The 25,087-nt window shown below is 40.3% G+C and overlaps 3 protein-coding genes across 3 annotated transcripts; 1 reads left to right on the plus strand and 2 right to left on the minus strand.

The window, feature by feature from the left end:
* The first annotated feature begins 5,885 nt into the window (after window positions 1-5,885).
* LOC110924668 (F-box/kelch-repeat protein At3g23880) lies at window positions 5,886-6,790 on the plus strand. The gene is made up of 2 exons (XM_022168659.1): window positions 5,886-6,658; window positions 6,784-6,790. Exons 1-2 carry the CDS (start codon window positions 5,886-5,888, stop codon window positions 6,788-6,790), a joined length of 780 nt encoding a protein of 259 aa, XP_022024351.1.
* A 6,636-nt stretch (window positions 6,791-13,426) lies between these two features.
* LOC110921364 lies at window positions 13,427-19,363 on the minus strand. Its single transcript, XM_022165678.2, has 4 exons — window positions 19,054-19,363; window positions 16,010-16,502; window positions 15,785-15,906; window positions 13,427-14,219 (listed from the first exon to the last, which is right to left on the minus strand). The coding sequence occupies exons 2-4, from the start codon at window positions 16,496-16,498 to the stop codon at window positions 13,496-13,498; spliced, it is 1,335 nt and encodes a 444-aa protein (XP_022021370.2). The 5' UTR covers window positions 16,499-16,502; window positions 19,054-19,363; the 3' UTR covers window positions 13,427-13,495.
* Window positions 19,364-19,881: 518 nt separating this feature from the next.
* Window positions 19,882-24,424, minus strand: LOC110924669 (PKS-NRPS hybrid synthetase CHGG_01239-like). Its single transcript, XM_022165679.2, has 4 exons — window positions 23,877-24,424; window positions 21,717-22,773; window positions 21,194-21,634; window positions 19,882-21,111 (listed from the first exon to the last, which is right to left on the minus strand). Exons 2-4 carry the CDS (start codon window positions 22,765-22,767, stop codon window positions 19,946-19,948), a joined length of 2,658 nt encoding a protein of 885 aa, XP_022021371.2. The 5' UTR covers window positions 22,768-22,773; window positions 23,877-24,424; the 3' UTR covers window positions 19,882-19,945.
* Between the last annotated feature and the right edge of the window lie 663 nt (window positions 24,425-25,087).

The raw sequence follows: 25,087 nt of genomic DNA on the forward strand, positions 1-25,087 counted from the left end.
TGGAGTCGTTACTTCTTAGTGTATTCAAGTTATATTATTTTTACTCTAAAAATAACATATCTAGTTCACAAAATAATCATAAAATCACACAAGCGTTTTACTATGAAATATATATTCTAAATATATATTTAACAAGTTTTATTTACGAAAATCCACCTCCGACACTTGGTTATTTTTTAATAAAAATCATGGCGAAGTTTATTTAGAAAAACAAGTTAAAAATATATTTATAACCACTTGTCACAAAAATATTTCTAAGTGTTATTTTCTAGAAAAATTTCGCCAGAGTTTCCTCTGTAACTGGAGGTGGCCACGCTTACTAGCGTATCATTTTCTTTTCAAAATTCAATCAAGCAATTTACCAATCATCAACATACATCATTTAAACATCAAACTTGTCAAAATAAGTATAAATCGCAAACTCATGAACTTGTAAGTCTTGTAAAAATATGTAGTAACCTTATAACATATTTAGTAGATCTTGTCATCTTTTAAAAATAACATTAGTTTCTTAAAAACTTTTCTTTTAAAGAACCTGAAGTTTAACAACTTCTTGTCAAGATTTTCAAAAATATTTCCTTATGAAATTTAATTGTTACACAAGTGTTTACACACTTGTTTAGTTACTAAAATGCCTTTAGTTTATGTAAGATCCGGGTTTTTAACAAGACTAGCATCTTTCACTTGGTTCTTCCGAAAAACCACTTGTAGATCTTTAGATCTACGAGTTTAGAACCTTATTTTACAATAAAATTTATATTTACACAAGTTCATGTTTCATGAGTGGAAGAGTTCATCATCTTTTACAACTTTTACACTAACATGCTACTAGTTCATGTTCTTGAACATGATCTAGTATGGTTAGATGATGATCCATCCCACTTCTAGTGACAAACAACATCAAGTAATCACAACTAGACAAGATTTACATGGTTTACACCACTAGTTACTCTTTATCCATCTTGTTCATCATACTTTCAAGACTTTTAGTTATGATCTTGTGTATTCTTGATTTTTAACTGTTAAATCTCTAATTAACCACTTTAAACAAGATCAAGATGATGTTTAGAGGCACTTACTACTAGCTCGAGGCTAGGGAAGAAACAAGGTGTAAACAAGATGGATAATAGCAATCTAGAGAGGTTCTTGAGCTTCCGAGTACACCGGGCCTTCTTGTATGTCACCTTGCAACTTTGAGTATGTATGGATGGCTTGAAAGTGAACAAGTGATTGTGACGTAGGGTGTTGTTGGGTTCGGCCGATCACAAAGAAAGGAGGAAGAAGAGAGTAAGTTTGGTGTTGTGTTTGAAGTAAGAGACTTGTTAACCCATGAGTTTACTTATAACCCAACATTTACTAAAGTCCATTGTGTAATGTGTTAACTAGATATTAGACAAAGATGATTAAAATAATCAGGAAATTGTGGGGTGTAGGTCACCACATGGTGACCGTCCCATGGAAGGGTGGGGGGGGGGGGTTATGGTTGGGTTTTGATGATATAGTTAGATTCTAGTTATGTTTAGTTAGGACTTTAAGTAGGTTATTAGTGTGTAGTGTAATTAATATAAAGGGTGTTAGGGTGTTCAGGGACCCTAACTAGCGCAGAAAAGTATAAACAATGTTTTTGACAATATTTTTATGTCCCGGGTAAAGTCCGGTTGTTCGGTTGGATATTGATCCGTTAAAGTGTCAAGCAAAGCTTTAAAGTGCCTTTTATAGTGTTTTTAGTGACCCAATAAATTCCCGACACTTTGGAAAGTGTCTAGTATTATTTTTCCATGTTTTTGCACTTTACTAGTTATGTTAAATGCTGAATTTTTGTATAAAGTGCAGAATTTTGTAATTAAAGCATGTTTTAGGCACATCCGGTCACTATAACTATCACCTAGTGACGCAGTTTTACAATCCTCACCTCCCTACACTCCCTACTAGTGTAGTAATCTATTCCCGGCTCATACTGGCCTCAGAGACAATGTCTGTCTAGTGCTGGCTATCTCAGCATGTTTACTGGGTTATCCGTTCATTGTGCTAACTGTGCTTTTGTGTATCAAGTTTGTCACTATAGTTTTGTGTGTAATAAATGGAGTGACAGTAATTTAGTATGATGCATGAATATGTATGTATCAGAAATCAAGAAGTAGTTTAACCACAATTGTAAACAAGCACAGTTAGGCATTAATTAAATATTAATTAATTTGTACGGATACCTGTTGTTTTTGTGAGGGTTGTCACAAATTCTATTCCCAGTTTAAATTTACGGTTTCGCCCTCCGCCTAACCTAAAATTACGGTTTCGACCTTTGTTTAAAATTACGTTTTTGCCCCTAATTCAAAATAAAATTATATTTTCGCCTTGGCTTAAAATTTACGCTTTTGCCCTTAGTTCAAAAACCTATTTCTCATTCTACTCCCAGTTTAAATTTACGGTTTCGCCCTCCGTCTAAAATTACGCTTTTACCCCCCCCCCCCTCCTTCAAAATAAAAATATGTTTTTGCCCCCAGCTCGAAATTACGATTTTGCCCCCAACTCAAAATTACGTTTTTGCCCACAGTTCAAAATAAAATTATGTTTTCCCCCATAGCTCAAATTTACGCTTTTGCCCCCAGTTCAAAATATTTTTATGATTTTGCCCTCTGTTCAAAATTATGATTTTGTTCCCATTTCAAAATTTACGATTTCTCCCTCAGTTAAAAATTATGATCTTGCCATTGTTTTACTTTTTTTTTCTCAAAACTATAGTACTGTTTTATTTTGCTTGGTTGACTCAATATAACTTTTCTTGTATCAAACAGTTGTCTAACACTCGCTCATTGGTCCTGAAAAATTAGTATTTTACCTCCAGCTCAAAATTACAGACCTGTTATTGTTTTATTTTTTTTGCAAAATTATGGTAGTGTTTTCGTTTAATTGGTTGTCTCGATGTATTTTTTTAGATCCTGTTATAAGTAGTATAAATACATGTATACATGTTATCAAACTAAGAAATATTTGATTTAATGCCCTGCAACGCGGGCGGGCATAGGTGTAATTTTTATTCGTTCAGGCATGCCTGGTACATGCTCATTTGTCCTGAAAAATTTCAATTTTGCTCCCAATTTAAAATTATAGTCTTTCCATCATTTTAGTTTTTTTTAGTAAAAGTATGGTAGTGTTTTTGTTTTAATTTATTGACTCGATGTAATTTTTTTAGAACGTGTTATGAGTAGTATGTACAAGTAACCGAAACACAGACATACATATTATGAGAGAAATATTCGGATTATTGCCCCGCAATGCGAACTGGGCAAAAACAAAAACTAGTATATATACATAGACCATGGAGTGGATAGTGACATGCAGTTGTCTAACACTTTCCTGTTTGTCCAGCCAAATTTAATATATATACATGGACCATGGAGTGGAATAGTGCGAGACAGGTATATATACATAGACCCTGCAGTGGAATAGTGCCAGGCACTTTTCCGTCTGTCTAGCCAAATTACGATTTTTTCCTGTTTAAATTTGCAGTTTTGCCATTGGTTTTGATTTTTCCCTCTCAGCCGAATTAGGATTTTGCCCTCAGTTCAAATTTATAGCTTTGCTATCGTTTTTGTTTTTTTTTTGGTGAAATTACGATTTTCCCCCGGTGTAAAAATACAATCTTGCGATCGTTTTAGCTTTTTTACTAAACTCGGTGTAATTTTTATTCATGCCACGGCGGCTACCTGAAACACACTCATTTGTCCTGAAAAATTAGATTTTTTCTCCAAATTTAAAATTATAGTCTTTCCATCGCTTTAGTTTTTTTTTTTTTTTAGCAAAAGTATGGTAGTGTGTTATTTAAATTGGTTGACTCGATATAATTTTTTTTAGATTGTGTTATAAGTCATATGTACAAGTAACCGAAACACAGATATACATGTTATGAGAGAGAAATATTTGTCGTAGTGCCCCGCAACGCGGGCGGGGCAAAAACTACTACAAAACACATGAAGGAGAATAGTGTCAAGCAGTAGCCAAATTACGATTTTGCCCCATTTAAATTTGCTGTTTTGCCATTGATTTTGTTTTTTTCCTCACAGCCAAATTACCATTTTACTCTCAACTCAAATTAATAGTTTTGTCATTTTCTTTCCTAGACAAGCTACCTGTCACTTCCCCATTGGTCCAGCCAAATTACGATTTTCCTCGTTTAAATTTAAAGTTTTACCATTGGTTTTGTTTTTTATCTCTCCCAGCTAAATTACGATTTTGCCCTCAGCTCAAGTTAATAGTTTTCCCATTTTCTTTCCCTGTCGAATTACGATTTTGCCCCAGTGTAAAGTTCGTTTTAGTCTTTTTTTACCAAACTATGGTAGTGTTTTGTTTTAATTGGTTGGCTCGGTGTAATTTTTAATCGTGCCAACTGGTAGTTTTTTACCTCGTTTTAGTTTTTTTTAGGAAAAGTATGGTAGTGTTTTGTTTTAATTGGTTGACTCGATTTAATTTTTTTTTAGATCATGTTATGAGTAGTATGTATAAGTAACCAAAACACAGACGTACATCTTTTGAGAGAGAAAATTATGGTTTATTGCCCCGCAAAATGGGGCGGAACAAAAACTAGCATATAACAAATGCTATATTGAGTGAGTTTATATACACATATCTTCTATATCTACACTTTGCATGGAAGGAAATAGTGTTGGATGCAATTGGCATGTTTGGATTTTTTTGCTTTTTACAAAAGGAAGGTTGGGGAATAAGGAATGTTGGGGAACAGTATCAGGCAACTGCCAGACACTTTTCCATTTGTGTAGCCAAATTACGATTTTATGCTAAGTTTAAAATTACGATTTCGTCCCAGCTCAAAATAAAATTTTTGTTTTGCCCCCAGTTTAAAATACGATTTTGTCCTCAGTTAAAAATTACGTTTTTGCCCTCAGTTCAAAATAAAACTATGGTTTTGCCCGCAGCTAAAAGTTACGATTTTGCCCTTAGTTCAAAATACTACAAAAGGTTGGGGAATAGTGTCAGGCAGCTGCCTAGCACCTCCCCATTAGTCCAGCTAAATTACGATTTTATCCTGAGTTTAAAATTACAATTTCACCACAGTTTAAAATAAATTTTTGGTTTTGCCCCTAGCTAAAAATTTCGATTTTGTCCTCAATTAAACATAACGTGTTTGCCTCCCGTTCAAAATAAAATTATGGTTTTGCCCCTAGCTAAAAGTTACGATTTTGCCCTTAGTTCAAAATATGATTTTGCCCCCAGTTCAAATTGCAATCTTGCCAATCGTTTTTTTTTTTTTACAAAACTATTGACTCAATGTAGTTTTTATTCGTGTCAAATAGCTGACCAATTACTGTTTTGCCTCTAGCCCTAAATTACATGTTTGCCATTATTTTAGTTTTTTGAGTTAACATTTTTTTGTAGTAAAACTATGGTAGTGTTTTAGTTTACTTTGGTTGATTTTGTGTATATTTTTTTAAGATCGTGTTATAAGTAGAACGTACAAGTAACCAAAATAAATAAGAAATATTCAGTTTAGCGTCCGCAACACGGACAGCGCATACCACTAGTGATAAATATAAAAACTAGTATAATAAACTAATATTTCTTTGATAAACAGAGAAAAATATATAAAATATATCTGGATAAACATGCTAGAACATTGCATAGGGAATCTTATTTCTGCATTTAACACATTAACAGCCTATGTGGTGGCCCAAGTTGAATGTGCAATTGGATTAAACAACTACAAAAGCCCAATGCAATGTGTTAAATTATAGTTGGCCACGGCGTAATTTTGCTTAAAAATGCTGGATACAAATCACATATAATAACATCTTAAAAAATTAAAATTTGGCTCAACCCAAATCGTCACTCGTAAACCCTAGAACTACATACCACCACACGCAATTGTCAAAATGTCAGACAACATACCATTCGAAATGCAAATGGAAATCATGAAAAAGCTTCCTGTCAAATCCTTGATTCAGTTCCGGTCCGTCTGCAAAGCATGGAAGTCTCTCATCGATAGCCCTGATTTCATTACGCAGTACAACGGCCAACACACAAACCCGCAACATCTATTTCTAACCTATTGTGATTATGAGGATAAGTATGTTTCAATTGCTGATGATCATACTTTTCCCCACCACAAAGTTCACCTCACTTTCCCCGAATGGCTTTTAGAGTATGATTATGATCTAATCGGCTGCTCTCATGGCTTGTTGTGTTTGTCTTATTATGAGGACCAGACTAGAATAGCTATTATTTGGAATATTTTGATTAGAAAAGCAATCGCTGCACTTGTGCCTAATGTGGCAGGTGGGGAGGTTTATAAAAATGTTTTAGGTTTTGGGGTTTGTCGCGAGACTACCGACCCGAAAATTGTCAAGATTACACCTATTCGGAGTCAGAGTGCTATGGAAAGTGTAACTTGGCATGCTGAGGTTTTCACTTTAAGCACAGGGACTTGGAGATCTCCATATAACGGCAATCTTCCTCGTAGCTCAATTGAGTTTGACAGTTACTGTGATCAGGTAGTTACTATAGATGGGTCTATTTATTGGCTTGCTGCTGATAGTATGGCTGATGTGGATGGTGGGTTTAGGTTCGATTATACGATTATTTCGTTTGATTTCACCCGTGAAGAATTTAAAGAAGTGAGCCTCCCAGATAGTTTAGCACACCAGAGGTATAAACATATTTTGTCGGTGTTAAAATTAGAGTGTGCCTATTGGCACACTAAAGTGCCTATTGGCACACCAAACCCTAGCAAAAGTTAGGGTTTATCTACGCTGCGTATTGGTCAATACGCAGCCTATAAGGTAAACCCTAGACGCTGCGTATTGACCAATACGCAGCGTAGATAAACCATAGATCTCAGTGCCTGATTACCAATCATTGCACAGAAAACAAGGTCCCTATACGCTGCGTATTGACCAATACGCAGCGTATACAAAACTGATGCTCATTTGGGGTCATTTTGGTAGGTTTGAAGTGTCAAATTTTTGCCAGGTTTCTATACGCCAATACGCAGCGTATATAAACTTGGTAAAATTTGACACTTCATACCTGGAAACATTTTGTGTCAATTTCAGAAACATAAGGGACCATTATTGTAAATCCAGGAAACATCAGGGACCATTTATCTAAATTATCAAACATCAGGGACCATTTTTGTAATTTTATGAAACTTCAGGGACCATTTTTGTAATTTTATGAAACTTCAGGGACCATTTTTATAAAAAATGAAACACCAGGGACCAAAGTGTAAATATATATAAAATCAGAATAAAAGGGGGTCTTCTTTAAAGAACCGGCCCTTAGCATGAATCGAACTCGTGACCTTTCATTTAGAACCGTAACGCCTTAACCAGTTTATCCTCCGTTCCGGAGCTGTTAGAACATGGAACTTAATTCTTATATGCAGTGACTACTAATACGCTGCGTATTGACCTATACGCAGCGTATACTGACAGTTAGTATACGCTGCGTATTGGTCAATACGCAGCGTATAAAGCCTTCTGAACTTTAAATTCACACAGAACCTGGAACTTAATTCTTATATTTTTTTTATTATTTAGTCGACGTCGTCCGTAAGGCGCGTACGGGCCTAACGAGCGTCGAAACTAAGCCCGTCGTTAAACGGACTTAGTTTCGACGCTCGTTAGGCCCGTACGCGCCTTACGGACGACGTCGACAAAATAATATTTTTTTTATTATTTAGTCGACGTCGTCCGTAAGGCGCGTACGGGCTTAACGAGCGTCGAAACTAAGCCCGTCGTTGCCCGTTAGGCCCGTACGCGCCTTACGGATGATAAATTTACAAAAATGGTCCCTGAGGTTTGATGTGTTTACAAAATTGGTCCCTGAGGTTTGATGAATTTACAAAAATGGTCCCTGGTGTTTCCAGGATTTACACAAATGGTCCCTGGTCAATTTCTGAAACACAAGGGACCATTTTTGTAAATCCTGGAAACACCAGGGACCTTTTTGTAAATTCATCAAACCTCAGGGACTAATTTTGTAAACACATCAAACCTCAGGGACCATTTTTGTAAATTTATCATCCGTAAGGCGCGTACGGGCCTAACGGGCAACGACGGACTTAGTTTCGACGCTCGTTAGGCCCGTACGCGCCTTACGGACGACGTCGACTAAATAATATTTTTTTTATTATTTAGTCGACGTCGTCCGTAAGGCGCGTACGGGCCTAACGAGCGTCGAAACTAAGCCCGTCGTTAAAATTTTAACGACGGGCTTAGTTTCGACGCTCGTTAGGCCCGTACGCGCCTTACGGACGACGTCGACTAAATAATATTTTTTTTTATTATTTAGTCGACGTCATCCGTAAGGCGCGTACGGGCCTAACGAGCGTCGAAACTAAGTCCGTCGTTGCCCGTTAGGCCCGTACGCGCCTTACGGATGATAAATTTACAAAAATGGTCCCTGAGGTTTGATGTGTTTACAAAAATGGTCCCTGGTGTTTCCAGGATTTAATAAAATGGTCCCTTGTGTTTCAGAAATTGACCAGGGACCATTTTTGTAAATCCTGGAAACACCAGGGACCATTTTTGTAAATTCATCAAACCTCAGGGACTAATTTTGTAAACACATCAAACCTCAGGGACCATTTTTGTAAATTTATCATCCGTAAGGCGCGTACGGGCCTAACGGGCAACGACGGACTTAGTTTCGACGCTCGTTAGGCCCGTACGCGCCTTACGGACGACGTCGACTAAATAATATTTTTTTTATTATTTAGTCGACGTCGTCCGTAAGGCGCGTACGGGCCTAACGAGCGTCGAAACTAAGCCCGTCGTTAAACGGACTTGGTTTCGACGCTCGTTAGGCCCGTACGCGCCTTACGGACGACGTCGACTAAATAATATTTTTTTTATTATTTAGTCGACGTCGTCCGTAAGGCGCGTACGGGCTTAACGAGCGTCGAAACTAAGCCCGTCGTTGCCCGTTAGGCCCGTACGCGCCTTACGGATGATAAATTTACAAAAATGGTCCCTGAGGTTTGATGTGTTTACAAAATTGGTCCCTGAGGTTTGATGAATTTACAAAAATGGTCCCTGGTGTTTCCAAGATTTACACAAATGGTCCCTGGTCAATTTCTGAAACACAAGGGACCATTTTTGTAAATCCTGGAAACACCAGGGACCTTTTTGTAAATTCATCAAACCTCAGGGACCAATTTTGTAAACACATCAAACCTCAGGGACCATTTTTGTAAATTTATCATCCGTAAGGCGCGTACGGGCCTAACGGGCAACGACGGACTTAGTTTCGACGCTCGTTAAGCCCGTACGCGCCTTACGGACGACGTCGACTAAATAATATTTTTTTTATTATTTAGTCGACGTCGTCCGTAAGGCGCGTACGGGCCTAACGAGCGTCGAAACTAAGTCCGTCGTTAAAATTTTAACGACGGGCTTAGTTTCGACGCTCGTTAGGCCCGTACGCGCCTTACGGACGACGTCGACTAAATAATATTTTTTTTATTATTTAGTCGACGTCATCCGTAAGGCGCGTACGGGCCTAACGAGCGTCGAAACTAAGTCCGTCGTTGCCCGTTAGGCCCGTACGCGCCTTACGGATGATAAATTTACAAAAATGGTCCCTGAGGTTTGATGTGTTTACAAAAATGGTCCCTGGTGTTTCCAGGATTTAATAAAATGGTCCCTTGTGTTTCAGAAATTGACCAGGGACCATTTTTGTAAATCCTGGAAACACCAGGGACCATTTTTGTAAATTCATCAAACCTCAGGGACTAATTTTGTAAACACATCAAACCTCAGGGACCATTTTTGTAAATTTATCATCCGTAAGGCGCGTACGGGCCTAACGGGCAACGACGGACTTAGTTTCGACGCTCGTTAGGCCCGTACGCGCCTTACGGACGACGTCGACTAAATAATATTTTTTTTATTATTTAGTCGACGTCGTCCGTAAGGCGCGTACGGGGCCTAACGAGCGTCGAAACTAAGCCCGTCGTTAAACGGACTTGGTTTCGATGCTCGTTAGGCCCGTACGCGCCTTACGGACGACGTCGACTAAATAATATTTTTTTTTATTATTTAGTCGACGTCGTCCGTAAGGCGCGTACGGGCCTAACGAGCGTCGAAACTAAGTCCGTCGTTGCCCGTTAGGCCCGTACGCGCCTTACGGATGATAAATTTACAAAAATGGTCCCTGAGGTTTGATGAATTTACAAAAATGGTCCCTGGTGTTTCCAGGATTTAATAAAATGGTCCCTTGTGTTTCAGAAATTGACCAGGGACCATTTTTGTAAATCCTGGAAACACCAGGGACCATTTTTGTAAATTCATCAAACCTCAGGGACTAATTTTGTAAACACATCAAACCTCAGGGACCATTTTTGTAAATTTATCATCCGTAAGGCGCGTACGGGCCTAACGGGCAACGACGGACTTAGTTTCGACGCTCGTTAGGCCCGTACGCGCCTTACGGACGACGTCGACTAAATAATAAAAAAAAATATTATTTAGTCGACGTCGTCCGTAAGGCGCGTACGGGCCTAACGAGCGTCGAAACTAAGCCCGTCGTTAAACGGACTTAGTTTCGACGCTCGTTAGGCCCGTACGCGCCTTACGGACGACGTCGACTAAATAATATTTTTTTTTATTATTTAGTCGACGTCGTCCGTAAGGCGCGTACGGGCCTAACGAGCGTCGAAACTAAGTCCGTCGTTGCCCGTTAGGCCCGTACGCGCCTTACGGATGATAAATTTACAAAAATGGTCCCTGAGGTTTGATGAATTTACAAAAATGGTCCCTGGTGTTTCCAGGATTTAATAAAATGGTCCCTTGTGTTTCAGAAATTGACCAGGGACCATTTTTGTAAATCCTGGAAACACCTATACGCTGCGTATTGACCAATACGCAGCGTATACAAAACTGATGCTCATTTGGGGTCATTTTGGTAGGTTTGAAGTGTCAAATTTTTGCCAGGTTTCTATACGCTGCGTATTGACCAATACGCAGCGTATATAAACTTGGTAAAATTTGACACTTCATACCTGGAAACATTTTGTGTCAATTTCAGAAACATAAGGGACCATTATTGTAAATCCAGGAAACATCAGGGACCATTTATCTAAATTATCAAACATCAGGGACCATTTTTGTAATTTTATGAAACTTCAGGGACCATTTTTGTAATTTTATGAAACTTCAGGGACCATTTTTATAAAAAATGAAACACCAGGGACCAAAGTGTAAATATATATAAAATCAGAATAAAAGGGGGTCTTCTTTAAAGAACCGGCCCTTAGCATGAATCGAACTCGTGACCTTTCATTTAGAACCGTAACGCCTTAACCAGTTTATCCTCCGTTCCGGAGCTATTAGAACATGGAACTTAATTCTTATATGCAGTGACTACTAATACGCTGCGTATTGACCTATACGCAGCGTATACTGACAGTTAGTATACGCTGCGTATTGGTCAATACGCAGCGTATAAAGCCTTCTGAACTTTAAATTCACACAGAACCTGGAACTTAATTCTTATATTTTTTTTATTATTTAGTCGACGTCGTCCGTAAGGCGCGTACGGGCCTAACGAGCGTCGAAACTAAGCCCGTCGTTAAACGGACTTAGTTTCGACGCTCGTTAGGCCCGTACGCGCCTTACGGACGACGTCGACTAAATAATATTTTTTTATTATTTAGTCGACGTCGTCCGTAAGGCGCGTACGGGCTTAACGAGCGTCGAAACTAAGCCCGTCGTTGCCCGTTAGGCCCGTACGCGCCTTACGGATGATAAATTTACAAAAATGGTCCCTGAGGTTTGATGTGTTTACAAAATTGGTCCCTGAGGTTTGATGAATTTACAAAAATGGTCCCTGGTGTTTCCAGGATTTACACAAATGGTCCCTGGTCAATTTCTGAAACACAAGGGACCATTTTTGTAAATCCTGGAAACACCAGGGACCTTTTTGTAAATTCATCAAACCTCAGGGACCAATTTTGTAAACACATCAAACCTCAGGGACCATTTTTGTAAATTTATCATCCGTAAGGCGCGTACGGGCCTAACGGGCAACGACGGACTTAGTTTCGACGCTCGTTAGGCCCGTACGCGCCTTACGGACGACGTCGACTAAATAATATTTTTTTTATTATTTAGTCGACGTCGTCCGTAAGGCGCGTACGGGCCTAACGAGCGTCGAAACTAAGTCCGTCGTTAAAATTTTAACGACGGGCTTAGTTTCGACGCTCGTTAGGCCCGTACGCGCCTTACGGACGACGTCGACTAAATAATATTTTTTTTTATTATTTAGTCGACGTCATCCGTAAGGCGCGTACGGGCCTAACGAGCGTCGAAACTAAGTCCGTCGTTGCCCGTTAGGCCCGTACGCGCCTTACGGATGATAAATTTACAAAAATGGTCCCTGAGGTTTGATGAATTTACAAAAATGGTCCCTGGTGTTTCCAGGATTTAATAAAATGGTCCCTTGTGTTTCAGAAATTGACCAGGGACCATTTTTGTAAATCCTGGAAACACCAGGGACCATTTTTGTAAATTCATCAAACCTCAGGGACTAATTTTGTAAACACATCAAACCTCAGGGACCATTTTTGTAAATTTATCATCCGTAAGGCGCGTACGGGCCTAACGGGCAACGACGGACTTAGTTTCGACGCTCGTTAGGCCCGTACGCGCCTTACGGACGACGTCGACTAAATAATATTTTTTTTTATTATTTAGTCGACGTCGTCCGTAAGGCGCGTACGGGCCTAACGAGCGTCGAAACTAAGCCCGTCGTTGCCCGTTAGGCCCGTACGCGCCTTACGGACGACGTCGACTAAATAATATTTTTTAACGACGGGCTTAGTTTCGACGCTCGTTAGGCCCGTACGCGCCTTACGGACGACGTCGACTAAATAATATTTTTTTTTATTATTTAGTCGACGTCATCCGTAAGGCGCGTACGGGCCTAACGGGCAACGACGGACTTAGTTTCGACGCTCGTTAGGCCCGTACGCGCCTTACGGACGACGTCGACTAAATAATATTTTTTTTATTATTTAGTCGACGTCATCCGTAAGGCGCGTACGGGCCTAACGGGCAACGACGGACTTAGTTTCGACGCTCGTTAGGCCCGTACGCGCCTTACGGACGACGTCGACTAAATAATATTTTTTTATTATTTAGTCGACGTCGTCCGTAAGGCGCGTACGGGCCTAACGGGCAACGACGGACCTAGTTTCGACGCTCGTTAGGCCCGTACGCGCCTTACGGACGACGTCGACTAAATAATATTTTTTTTATTATTTAGTCGACGTCGTCCGTAAGGCGCGTACGGGCCTAACGAGCGTCGAAACTAAGTCCGTAACGACAAAACACTTTAAATAACCTGCCAGAATTTTTTATAACCTGCCTGAATTTCAAAATATAACATTTCAAAATATGTGAAACTGTTTACACCGAAGTTTGATATATACATAACAAAATACATTACAAAGTTTGTACATACATAACAAAATGATAAAATACTACTGCTGCTGCTCCTGATGCTGCTGCTGCTGCTCCTGATGCTGCTGCTGCTGCCGCTGATGCTGATCCCAGTCCGCATCCGCAATGAAGGGTAGTGGAGGTAACCCGTCATGCTGTCGCTGCTGCTGCAGCGCCGCAGCCACCCACTCTAACAAATAATTGTTTCTCTCAACGTTTCGAAGCAGCCGCTCATGTGACGGGTCAGGACCGGGCATAACATGGCGTGGGAACTGGGGCGCCCCGGGTGGTCCACGCGGCTGTGGTGGCCGCGGAAGAACGGCGGCCGGGTCATGCGGCTCCGGCGGCTCCGGATCCCGCGGGGGATAAATCAGAGGGAACTCTTCTGGCAGTTCCTTAAGCTGGTATTGCGTGCCGTCCAGATTCTTTAACCGCTTCCCGCATGGAAAGTCTTTGGTAATATGCATCCCGTTTATTGTGTTCATCCCCATCCGCTTTGGCTGTGCCGCCGGGCCTACACGGCCGCGGTCGTTCTCCGGATGATAGCCCAACGAATGGGCTATCTTGGTCACGTAAGCGCCGCCGAATAGCATTCCGCGCTCCTGTCGATGATGCGCGGAGGCGAAATACTGTGCCAACCCGTAGGCGAGAGCGCACGGCCTCTTGTATAAGAGGCAATACAAAAAGAATAAGTCACCACTCGTACACCACTCCCGGCTTTTGTTTCGAGCAGTGATCGAAGTGGAAATCATCTTGTGCAAATACCTGCATAAATGGAAACCAGTCAGTAAATAATAATCAGACGACATCGATTAAATGGAAACCGTAAGTCGCGTAGGTCCCTAACGGGCATTTAAACGGCTGCAAACGCAGCCGCAAACGGCAGCGATTTCGCTGCCGTTTGCGGCTGCGTTTGCAGTCGTAAACGAGCGTTTAAACGGCTGCAAACGCAGCCGCACACGGCTGCGTTTTCGCTGCCGTCTGCGGCGGCATTTGCAGCCGTAACCGGGCGTTTAAAGGGCTGCAAACGCAGCCCCAAACGGCTGCGAAATCGCTGCCCTTTGGGGCTGTGTTTGCAGCCGTTTAAACGCCGGTTTACGGCTGCAAACGCAGCCCCAAACGGCTGCCGGTTTAGACGTCGTTCAAACGCCGGTTACGGTTCGACTTCGACTAAAAAATTAAAAAAAAAATATGTTTAAAAAAAAATCCTGTTTAAAAAGAAATTTGGTTTAAACGGTCCTTGGAGTTTCAAAAATTGACACAAATGGTCCCTTTTTTGATATATTTACACTTTGGTCCCTGAAGTTTCAATTTTTTACAAAAATGGTCCCCGATGTTTCAAAAATTGACACAAGTGGTCCCTAACGAGCGTCGAAACTAAGTTCGTCGTTAAAATATAAAACGACGAACTTAGTTTCGACGCTCGTTAGAGACCTACGGGCCTTACGGTTCGACTTCGACTAAATAATAAAAAAATATATATTTTAACGACGAACTTAGTTTCGACGCTCGAACGGACCTACGCGCTTTACGAGCGTCAAAACTAAGATCGTCGTTAAATTATACTTTTTTTATTATTTAGTCGAAGTCGATCCGTAAGGCGCGTAGGTCCGTAACGAGCGTCGAAACTAAGTTCGTCGTTAAAATATAAAACGACGAACTTAGTTTCGACGTTCGTTAGGGACCTACGCGCCTTACGGTTCGACTTCGACTAAATAATAAAAAAAATATATATATTTTAACGACGAACTTAGTTTCGACGCTCGTTAGGACCGTACGCGCCTTACGAGCGTCAAAACTATGATCGTCGTCGTTAAATTATATTTTTTTATTATTTAGTCGAAGTCGAACTGTAAGTCGCGTAGGTCCCTAACGGGCGTTTAAACGGCTGCAAACGCAGCCGCAAACGGCAGATATTTCGCTGCCGTTTGCGGCTGCGTTTGCAGTCGTAAACGGGCGTTTAAACGGCTGCGTTTTCGCTGCCGTCTGCGGCGGCATTTGCAGCCGTAACCGGGCGTTTAAACGGCTGCAAACGCAGCCCCAAACGGCTGCGAAATCGCTGCCCTTTGGGGCTGTGTTTGCAGCCGTTTAAACGCCGGTTTACGGCTGCAAACCCAGTCCCAAACGGCTGCCGGTTTAGACGTCGTTCAATTTTTTACAAAAACGGCTGACGGTTTGATATATTTACACTTTGTTCCCTAAAGTTTCTATTTTTTACAAAAATGGTCCCTGATGTTTCAAAAATTGACAAAAATCAACTAAATAATTAAAAAAAGAAATTTTCTTTTAAAAAAATCTGTTTAAAAAAAACTGTTTAATAACTAACGTACCTGAAGAGCGGATCCTCAATCAGCGTACTCCTCCCCTTGGATTGGTGGTGGTCCCAATGACGGATGTCCGCGATCAGATCCCAAAACCCTAATAGCGTGGGTTTATCAATCATTACGAGCCCCTGTTTACACGAATGTTTATTAAACGTTAAATTAATATTAAATCTTAAATGTTATATATTAAAAATAATAATAATAACAATACAAAATTTGTGTTAAACGTACCTTCGTATAAAGATCCGTAGCAATCTCAGCCTCCGTATACAAACCGCTATGCACCGCAAACTGTGCAAGTGACATTTCGCGCGCCTGGCCAGCCATGCGAAAAGAAACCTCGGGCGGGGGAGGGGGCTGCGCGGGGTCCACAACCTCATCTGGCCGACGAGGATGAAACTCGAACGACGACAGAAACTCGACTAGTATCTCCCTGTAGGTCGGCGTAAATGATAGCTCAAACAGACGATCCCACGGTGAATCAACGGGAACAAACCCCCGCACCCAATCTTCAACCTCAAGCTTCCGGAGGGTTTTCCACGAAACCGCAAAGTGTTCACCAATATGCATCTTCCGAAGCTTCTCGCAACGGAGCGCAGCCTCGGACTCCAGAGGAAACTCCAAATAAGGGTGATTCTCTAGAGGATCTGGCGGTGGACGCGCCCGCCGTTTCCGCTGCGGCTGCTCCGGAATATCTACTTCGAAATCCATTTCCTCCATTTTTCTGTTTTTAAAAAAAAAAAACAATTTAAGTTTAAGTTTAAAAAAATATATATTTTCTGTTTAAAAATATATATTTTCTGTTTACAAAGTGAAAGCATAAAGACAAGTGAAAGCATAAAAATATATATTTTCTGTTTAAAAATATATATTTTTCTGTTTTTAAAAAAAAAAAAACAATTTAAGTTTATGTTTAAAAAATGGTCCCTGAGGTTTGATGTGTTTACAAAATTGGTCCCTGAGGTTTGATGAATTTACAAAAATGGTCCCTGGTGTTTCCAGGATTTAATAAAATGGTCCCTTGTGTTTCAGAAATTGACCAGGGACCATTTTATTAAATCCTGGAAACACCAGGGACCATTTTTGTAAACTTATCAAACCTCAGGGACCAATTTTGTAAACACATCAAACCTCAGGGACCATTTTTGTAAATTTATCATCCGTAAGGCGCGTACGGGCCTAACGGGCAACGACGGACTTAGTTTCGACGCTCGTTAGGCCCGTACGCGCCTTACGGACGACGTCGACTAAATAATATTTTTTTTATTATTTAGTCGACGTCATCCTTAAGGCGCGTACGGGCCTAACGGGCAACGACGGGCTTAGTTTCGACGCTCGTTAGGCCCGTACGCGACTTACGGACGACGTCGACTAAATAATATTTTTTTTATTATTTAGTCGACGTCGTCCGTAAGGCGCGTACGGGCCTAACGAGCGTCGAAACTAAGCCCGTCGTTAAACGGACTTAGTTTCGACGCTCGTTAGGCCCGTACGCGCCTTACGGACGACGTCGACTAAATAATATTTTTTTTTATTATTTAGTCGACGTCGTCCGTAAGGCGCGTACGGGCCTAACGAGCGTCGAAACTAAGTCCGTCGTTGCCCGTTAGGCCCGTACGCGCCTTACGGATGATAAATTTACAAAAATGGTCCCTGAGGTTTGATGAATTTACAAAAATGGTCCCTGGTGTTTCCAGGATTTAATAAAATGGTCCCTTGTGTTTCAGAAATTGACCAGGGACCATTTTTGTAAATCCTGGAAACACCAGGGACCATTTTTGTAAATTCATCAAACCTCAGGGACTAATTTTGTAAACACATCAAACCTCGGGGACCATTTTTGTAAATTTATCATCCGTAAGGCGCGTACGGGCCTAACGGGCAACGACGGACTTAGTTTCGACGCTCGTTAGGCCCGTAAGCGCCTTACGGACTACGTCGACTAAATAATATTTTTTTTATTATTTAGTCGACGTCGTCCGTAAGGCGCGTACGGGCCTAACGAGCGTCGAAACTAAGCCCGTCGTTAAACGGACTTAGTTTCGACGCTCGTTAGGCCCGTACGCGCCTTACGGACGACGTCGACTAAATAATATTTTTTTTATTATTTAGTCGACGTCATCCGTAAGGCGCGTACATTATTTAGTCGACGTCGTCCGTAAGGGGCGTACGGGCCTAACGAGCGTCGAAACTAAGCCCGTCGTTAAAATTTTAACGACGGGCTTAGTTTCGACGCCCGTTAGGCCCGTACGCCCCTTACGGACGACGTCGACTAAATAACGTACGCGCCTTACGGACGACGTCGACTAATAATATTTTTTTTATTATTTAGTCGACGTCGTCCGTAAGGCGCGTACGGGCCTAACGAGCGTCGAAACTAAGCCCGTCGTTAAAGTCGTTAAAATTTTAACGACGGGCTTAGTTTCGACGCTCGTTAGGCCCGTACGCCCCTTACGGACGACGTCGACTAAAATTTATATTTTCTGTTTAAAAATATATATTTTTCTGTTTTTAAAAAAAAAAACAATTTAAGTTTATGTATAAAAAAATGGTCCCTGAGGTTTGATGTGTTTACAAAATTGGTCCCTGAGGTTTGATGAATTTACAAAAATGGTCCCTGGTGTTTCCAGGATTTACAAAAATGGTCCCTGGTCAATTTCTGAAACACAAGGGACCATTTTATTAAATCCTGGAAACACCAGACCCTGTTCTTATCCCGAAAACTAAATTGACCATTTTTTTAGAAATAGATTTTTTTTACCTGAACCTGGTTTGGCCCGTACGCACTTAGTTTTTTTAGTCGACGTCGTCCGTAAGGCGCGTACGGGCCTAACGGGCAACGACGGACTTAGTTTCGACGCTCGTTAGGCCCGTACGCGCCTTACGGACGACGTCGACTAAATAATAAAAAAAATATTATTTAGTCGACGTCGTCCGTAAGGCGCGTACGGGCCTAACGGGCGTCGAAACTAAGCCCGTCGTTGCCCGTAGGCCCATACGCGCCTTACGGATGATAAATTTACAAAAATGGTCCCTGAGGTTTGATGTGTTTACAAAATTGGTCCCTGAGGTTTGATAAGTTTACAAAAAATGGTCACTGTAAACCCTAATCAAACAAATCAAAAAAACACCCCTAATTTACTGTAAACCCTAATCAAACACATCAAACAAACACCCCTAATTCACTGTAAACCCTAATATACCTATGATACAGCCCTAATTTACGGATAAAATACCAAAAAAATCAAAATTACTTAAATAGGTTGAGTATATACCTCGTTTATACTTCGAATTCGCGTGTATACGGTCGGAAATACGTAGTCGCCTTCGTAGGGGTTCGTAGTGGTTTTGTTTGTAATTTGGGGAAGAACATACGCTGCGTAGGGGTTTTCCTGATTTATATCAGAAGCTATACGCAGCGTAGTGATCAATACGAAGCGTAGGTCTATGTCTAAAATTACGATTTAGCCCTTCTATCAGTGCTATACGGGGCTTAATATAAGGGCAAAAACGTCATTGTGCACCTTTATATACGCGTCGTATTGATCTCTACGATACGTATATAAGAGGTCATCACAATGACCTTTATACCCTTCTGTTTAGCCTATACAAAGCATCTGTAGAAGGGCATAAAGGTCATTATGATGACAATTAAATACGCATCGTAGAGACCCATACGAAGCGTATTTAAAGGTCCGAAAATGACGTTTTTGCCCTTATTTTAAGCCCCGTATAGCCCTAAAAGAGGGGCAAAATAGTAATTTAACATGTTTATATTTTCAAACTTCAATTTGGGGGGAAAATTGTCCGCCTTTGACATAGGATGCGTATTGATCAATACGCTGCCTGGTTTTTCTCATTTTACCTTTTTACCCTTGTTATGAGGCTAAAGGAAGCCAAAAAGAGGGGCTTTATTGTCAATTGGAAGAACATACGATGCGTAGGGATCCCTACGCACCTTAGAAGACCTTTTTTTTTTTTTTCTTGGTTTGTATTTAGAGAAACTAAAAATAATCCAAAAATTATGTTTATAAAAATTTGAATTATAAATTATAAATTATAAATTATAAATTATAAATTATAAATTATAAATTATAAATGAATTAAAAATGATAAAACTTTATAAATTAAAAAATTTCTACAATTTACAAAATTACAAGTTTCCGCTTAATCTTCGATAACATTTAAACTCGGTTCTCTGTCTTTGTCTCGGTCTGATTTAGGATGCATTAACTCGTAGTAGTGCTCTAACTGCGGTGTATACATTTCTTCCCACCGTTTCGCAGCTATTGATCGATGTGCCGACCACATCGGGTTCACTAAAGGCATGGGGTAGTCTCCTTCCAACTTAGCATGTATGAAGTGTCCCCCGTGAACATGTACAAGCGTTATCGCTTGAGGTCGTGGATCTAGTGGGGCATCCGTTAATGGGAAGATGGTAGAGCTCCATTCAATGCTTAGCACGTGGAGGACAATATTATACCTTTGCGCTATGAGAAGCCCTACGTGGGGCATTTCCATCCAGTGACTTTGATCGCACCCTTTCACTGAATGCCATTCGATGCTCTTACGTATTCGTTTAAAGTCTCCTTCGTTATATGTTTCGAATACATGCTTCCAACGCGGTTTGTTATGGTCAATCTCCAGTAGTAAATCTCTTCGAATATTGGGCCATGCGTGTTCCGTAAAACCTAACCCGACAGCCACAGACCTGTACCCACAATGACCGTCTGGGGTCACATCTTGTATACGCGATATGTAAGAGCGAAACTCTGATGGAATTTGATTCTTAAACCTCTTAATGCATAACAAGTGCTCGTCCCCCTTTATTAATGGAAAAACCTTATCATCCCTCGTCTCCTTCTTTTTAGAACTTGTTGAACTGTTTGGTTGCATTTTAGGTTTTTCAGACTTCACAAACGAACCAGTTCCACGAGAGCCCTCTGACGGTACGTATGAGCTGTGTCGGGGTAAATCGTACCTATGCTTGGGGGAAGCGGTAATTACGTTGCTGTCCTCGCCATAGGAGCTGTATCTCGCAGCTTGGTCTAACCTCGCAGCTTCATCTAGCCTTTCTTGTACTTTCTTTGATGTAGGCCGACCGCGAGTGTTTTGCTGGACGATCGGTGGTTTCTTGGTTGACGATTTCGGGGTGAAAACCGCTTTTATCTTTGAAAGCATACTCTTTTGCTGAACGGGGGACTGCGCCTCTAAATGTTGCCGCACATTATTGAGCTCTGCTACAATATCGACCTCCTCGTCTACCAGTTTACAAGGGAGCAAGTCAAGCTTACGCCAGAATACATCTATCTCGTCGAGTTGTATTATACGCCCTGCACAGTTAAGTTAATACGGTGTGAGAAACAGCTAAATCGTACAAAATAACAAAAGGTTTGTTGTTTTAATATTTTTTACCTGTACGGTTGTAGTTTTCCAGTCTACAAGCACACGGCAATCCTTTGCTAAGCCACATATGGCAACCACATGATGCGTTAAGTTTCCGCAACACATCCATCTTCCTCAGTAGCTCTTTTTCCAGCAAATCAAGTGCTTCATGGGAAACCTTTCCACGTAGGTTGTCCAACATTTGGTGTCTATGGTGGTTCATCGTTTTTTCGATGCTCTCAGTGAAACTTTTTTGTATTTCATCATACTGAGTTTCAACTATATCAATGATGCATCTTGCTATTCGCTCCAATGAACTCCCGCGCGTAATGTATCTTTTTAAATTTGCGTGCTGGCTCTCAACTCTGTTGGTGGTGCGCTGACCAAAGTTGCGACACTTATCGGTCCACGCATAAACGAACATTTCTTTATAGTCTTTGAGCCAGTTTTCGTAGACGTAATCATAGACACCTGTAAAAATAAAATAATGAAATGTAAAAGCGTGTGTGAAATATAATAGATTGGGTGAGTCGTTTGTTGAAGGAACACTTACTTTCTCGGTTGGCAACCACGAGTCGGTTATACATTTTCTCCAAGTTGTACTTGTACATGGGCTCTGATGAAGATTCGCACAATGTCCGCCAGTACGACATAAATTTCCCCCAATCTTCTTTATCGAACCCTTCCTTGCACTTTCTAGCTATATTTTGTTGGATGTGAAAGTGGCATAGAAGCCTTTTTGCGTTCGGGAATACTTTAGAACACGCGTTTATCAGGGCAAGCTCCCTATCCGTGACTATCACACGCGGCATCATACATTCATGCAATATTGACTTGATCCGCTCAAGCACCCACACGTAGTTACCCCTTCGTTCTTTACAAATAACGGCATGTGCGATACAAAAAGACTTCCCAGTCGACGTCATACCCACAACCTGGACAAATGGCATGTTGTAGAGGTTTGTTTTGTAGGTCGCGTCGATCAACATCACGTGCGGGAATGCACGCCACATAGTGATTGAATAAGGATGAACAAAGAAAATCTCTGTTACGACATCTGTTTTGGGATCTTGTCGGGTGTCGTAAATGAATCGGCGGTCATGCAGCAGGCTTTCCAGTGCCTGAATAGGATTCTTTCCGTCCATTATTGTCGCTCTAATTTTTTGTACCGCATTTTGCACGTCTTTCTGAACGTGCAGGCTGTCGGGGAACTGCTTTCTTAGGGTTTGAAATATGATACGTGGCTCCATGTTTTGAGCAGTTAGCTGCTCCACTAGCTTGTATTCGGCTTTAGTGAATCTTCGCACAAAAGCGTGGCCCAACAGACTCGTCGTAGGTTCGTGGTTATGGTTCGCACAGTCCACTTTTAACTCCCACGTGTCGTTCGTCACGTCCCGGATGGCGAGTAATGAAAACGGGCAGCCGATTTTTTTGCTACCAGCTTTCCTAACTGTTGCTTTACTACGGTGTTCACCACTACGGTCGCACACAAGCCATACCATCCCAGTAGTACCGCCAATATTTTTTGATCGGCGGGTAACAATTACGTAACCATTATCCTTTCCCGTTTCTTGTACCCAATTCTTCAAATCAGTTAGAGACATGAAACGCTAAAAAAGGTTACGTTAATAATAATATAATCGAAACTTCAGGGACCATTTGTGTCAAAAAGACATTAATAATAATAATAACAATATTAATAATAATAATAATAATAATAATAATAATAATAATAATAATAATAATAATAATATAATCGAAACTTTAGGGACCATTTTTTTCAATTTTAGAAACTTTAGGGACCATTTTTTTCAATTTTAGAAACTTTAGGGACCATTTTTTTCAATTTTAGAAACTTTAGGGACCATTTTTTCAATTTTAGAAACTTTAGGGACCATTTTTGTCAATTTAGAAACTTTAGGGACCATTTTTTTCAATTTTAGAAACTTCAGGGACCATTTTTGTCAATTTTCGAAAGTTCAGGGACCATTTTTGCAATTTTCGAAAGTTCAGGGACCATTTTTGTCAATTTTTGAAAGTTTAGGGACCATTTTTGTCCATTTTCGAAAGTTCAGGGACCATTTTTGTCAATTTTTCAAAACTTCAGGGACTGTTTTGTCAATTTTTGGAAACTTCAGGGACTATTTTCGTAAAATTTGAAACTTCAGGGACTTTTTTTTGTTTTTGGCACTTAACTGGACTAACTGAGTTCTCTAACTCAGTTAGTGGTCCCTTGTATTAAATGCTAACCTAGTTAGGATATAACTATGATTTAACTAACTAAGTTAGGTTTAAACTAACCATTTTAACTATGATTTAACTAACTAAGTTAGGTTTAAACTAACCATTTTAACTAAAAATCAATTTCATGATTCTTTTATTTATTTACAATACTAATTTATTTAAAATATTTTTTATTAATTTATTTATTTAGAAAAGAAAAATAAATTGTTTATTAACTTAACTTTCTTAACTTGTTTATTTACTAAATCTTATAATTATTTTGTTAATTAATTATAATATTTTTAACAACAACAATAATAATAATAATAATAATAATAATAATAATATTTATAATTATATTTATAATTAAAGTATTTTAACAATAATAATAATTATTATAATTATATTATTTTTAACTATAATAATAATAATAATAACAATTATAATTATAATAATAATAACAATAACAATAATTATTTTAATGTGATACCTCATTTACTTGAAATGGATTGCTCGGGGTAGATGGTTCATAAAGTGATGTGTTACGGGACTCATAACCATATCCAACTTCATCCCTAGATCTGTCGTATACACTGTAACCACCGTCACCCCCATATCTATCGTATCCACCGTAGCCCCCATATCCACTGTAACCACCTTCACCCCCGTATCCACCATCACCACCGTATCCACTGTAACTTCCGTATCCACCTTCGTCCCCGTATACCCCATAACCCGGATACGATGGCTGCGACGGGTAATATGGTTCATCAACAGGTGCATTCTCAGCACCGTATCCACTTTGTTGCACATACAGAGATTCATACCCGTATCCGTAATCTTGACACACTTGATGCACCGGATAATTTGGTTCATCAACAGGTGCATTCTCAGCACCGTATCCACTTTGTTGCACGTACGGAGATTCATACCCGTATCCGTAATCTGGACACACTTGATGCACCGGGTAATTTGGTTCATCAACAGGTGGAGTGGGAGTCTTGTTCAAGTCTGGCAACTGTGTTTCTTGATCAACAGGGACTCTAGACACAACCTCCTCCTCCTCATTGGCAGCATTTGATCCCCATGTGTCGTTAGAATAGCGATTACCGAAATAATTATCCTTCCAAAATGATGACATTTTAACAAGGTTGAACCCAAAACAAACAATTTACTTAAGAAGAAGATGAAAAGGAAAGCAAAGTATATGAAAAGGAAAGCAAAGTATATGTCGGATGATGGGTAACAGACATGAATGGAGGGATAAATAGACTTTCATCTGGCATGTCAATACGCAGCGTATTGATCCCTACTCACCGTATTACTTTATTCACGTGCCCTGGACAACATCGTATCAGGTCAAATCAGTCTGCCAATACGCAGCGTATTGATCAATACGCACCCTATGTAAGACTGATTTGACATGGTACTAGGTTTGACTGTCTGGTCGTCCACCTACCACTTATATACGCTGCGTATTGACCAATACGCAGCGTATTTAGGTAACCCTATACGCTGCGTATTGACCAATACGCAGCGTATGCAAACCCTAATTGTGCAGATAGCCTGACTTGGTGTGTAGATAGTGAGAGCCTAAAATTAAAGGAGTCTCTTGTTGTGCTTGAACGTGTCAATGATCTGGCTTACGATGTATGGATGATGGAGGATGGGGTTTCTAAACTGTTTACAAAGTTATTCACT

The sequence above is a fragment of the Helianthus annuus genome, chromosome 17 (genome assembly GCF_002127325.2).
Source record: "Helianthus annuus cultivar XRQ/B chromosome 17, HanXRQr2.0-SUNRISE, whole genome shotgun sequence".
In the NCBI taxonomy this organism is placed as follows: Eukaryota; Viridiplantae; Streptophyta; class Magnoliopsida; order Asterales; family Asteraceae; genus Helianthus; species Helianthus annuus.

What these genes read in the sequence shown, in the direction of transcription:
- LOC110921364 (XM_022165678.2), bottom strand. Translation starts at nt 16,498, where the DNA reads ATGGAGGAAATGGATTTCGAAGTAGATATTCCGGAGCAGCCGCAGCGG. An exon ending in CTACGGATCTTTATACGAAG is followed by an intron (nt 15,907 to 16,009) that starts GTACGTTTAACA and finishes TCGTGTAAACAG; the next exon opens with GGGCTCGTAATGATTGATAA. An exon ending in ATTGAGGATCCGCTCTTCAG is followed by an intron (nt 14,220 to 15,784) that starts GTACGTTAGTTA and finishes CCATTTATGCAG; the next exon opens with GTATTTGCACAAGATGATTT.
- LOC110924669 (XM_022165679.2), bottom strand. Translation starts at nt 22,767, where the DNA reads ATGTCTCTAACTGATTTGAAGAATTGGGTACAAGAAACGGGAAAGGAT. An exon ending in CGTGGTTGCCAACCGAGAAA is followed by an intron (nt 21,635 to 21,716) that starts GTAAGTGTTCCT and finishes TTATTTTTACAG; the next exon opens with GTGTCTATGATTACGTCTAC. An exon ending in GGAAAACTACAACCGTACAG is followed by an intron (nt 21,112 to 21,193) that starts GTAAAAAATATT and finishes TTAACTGTGCAG; the next exon opens with GGCGTATAATACAACTCGAC.
- LOC110924668 (XM_022168659.1), top strand. Translation starts at nt 5,886, where the DNA reads ATGTCAGACAACATACCATTCGAAATGCAAATGGAAATCATGAAAAAG.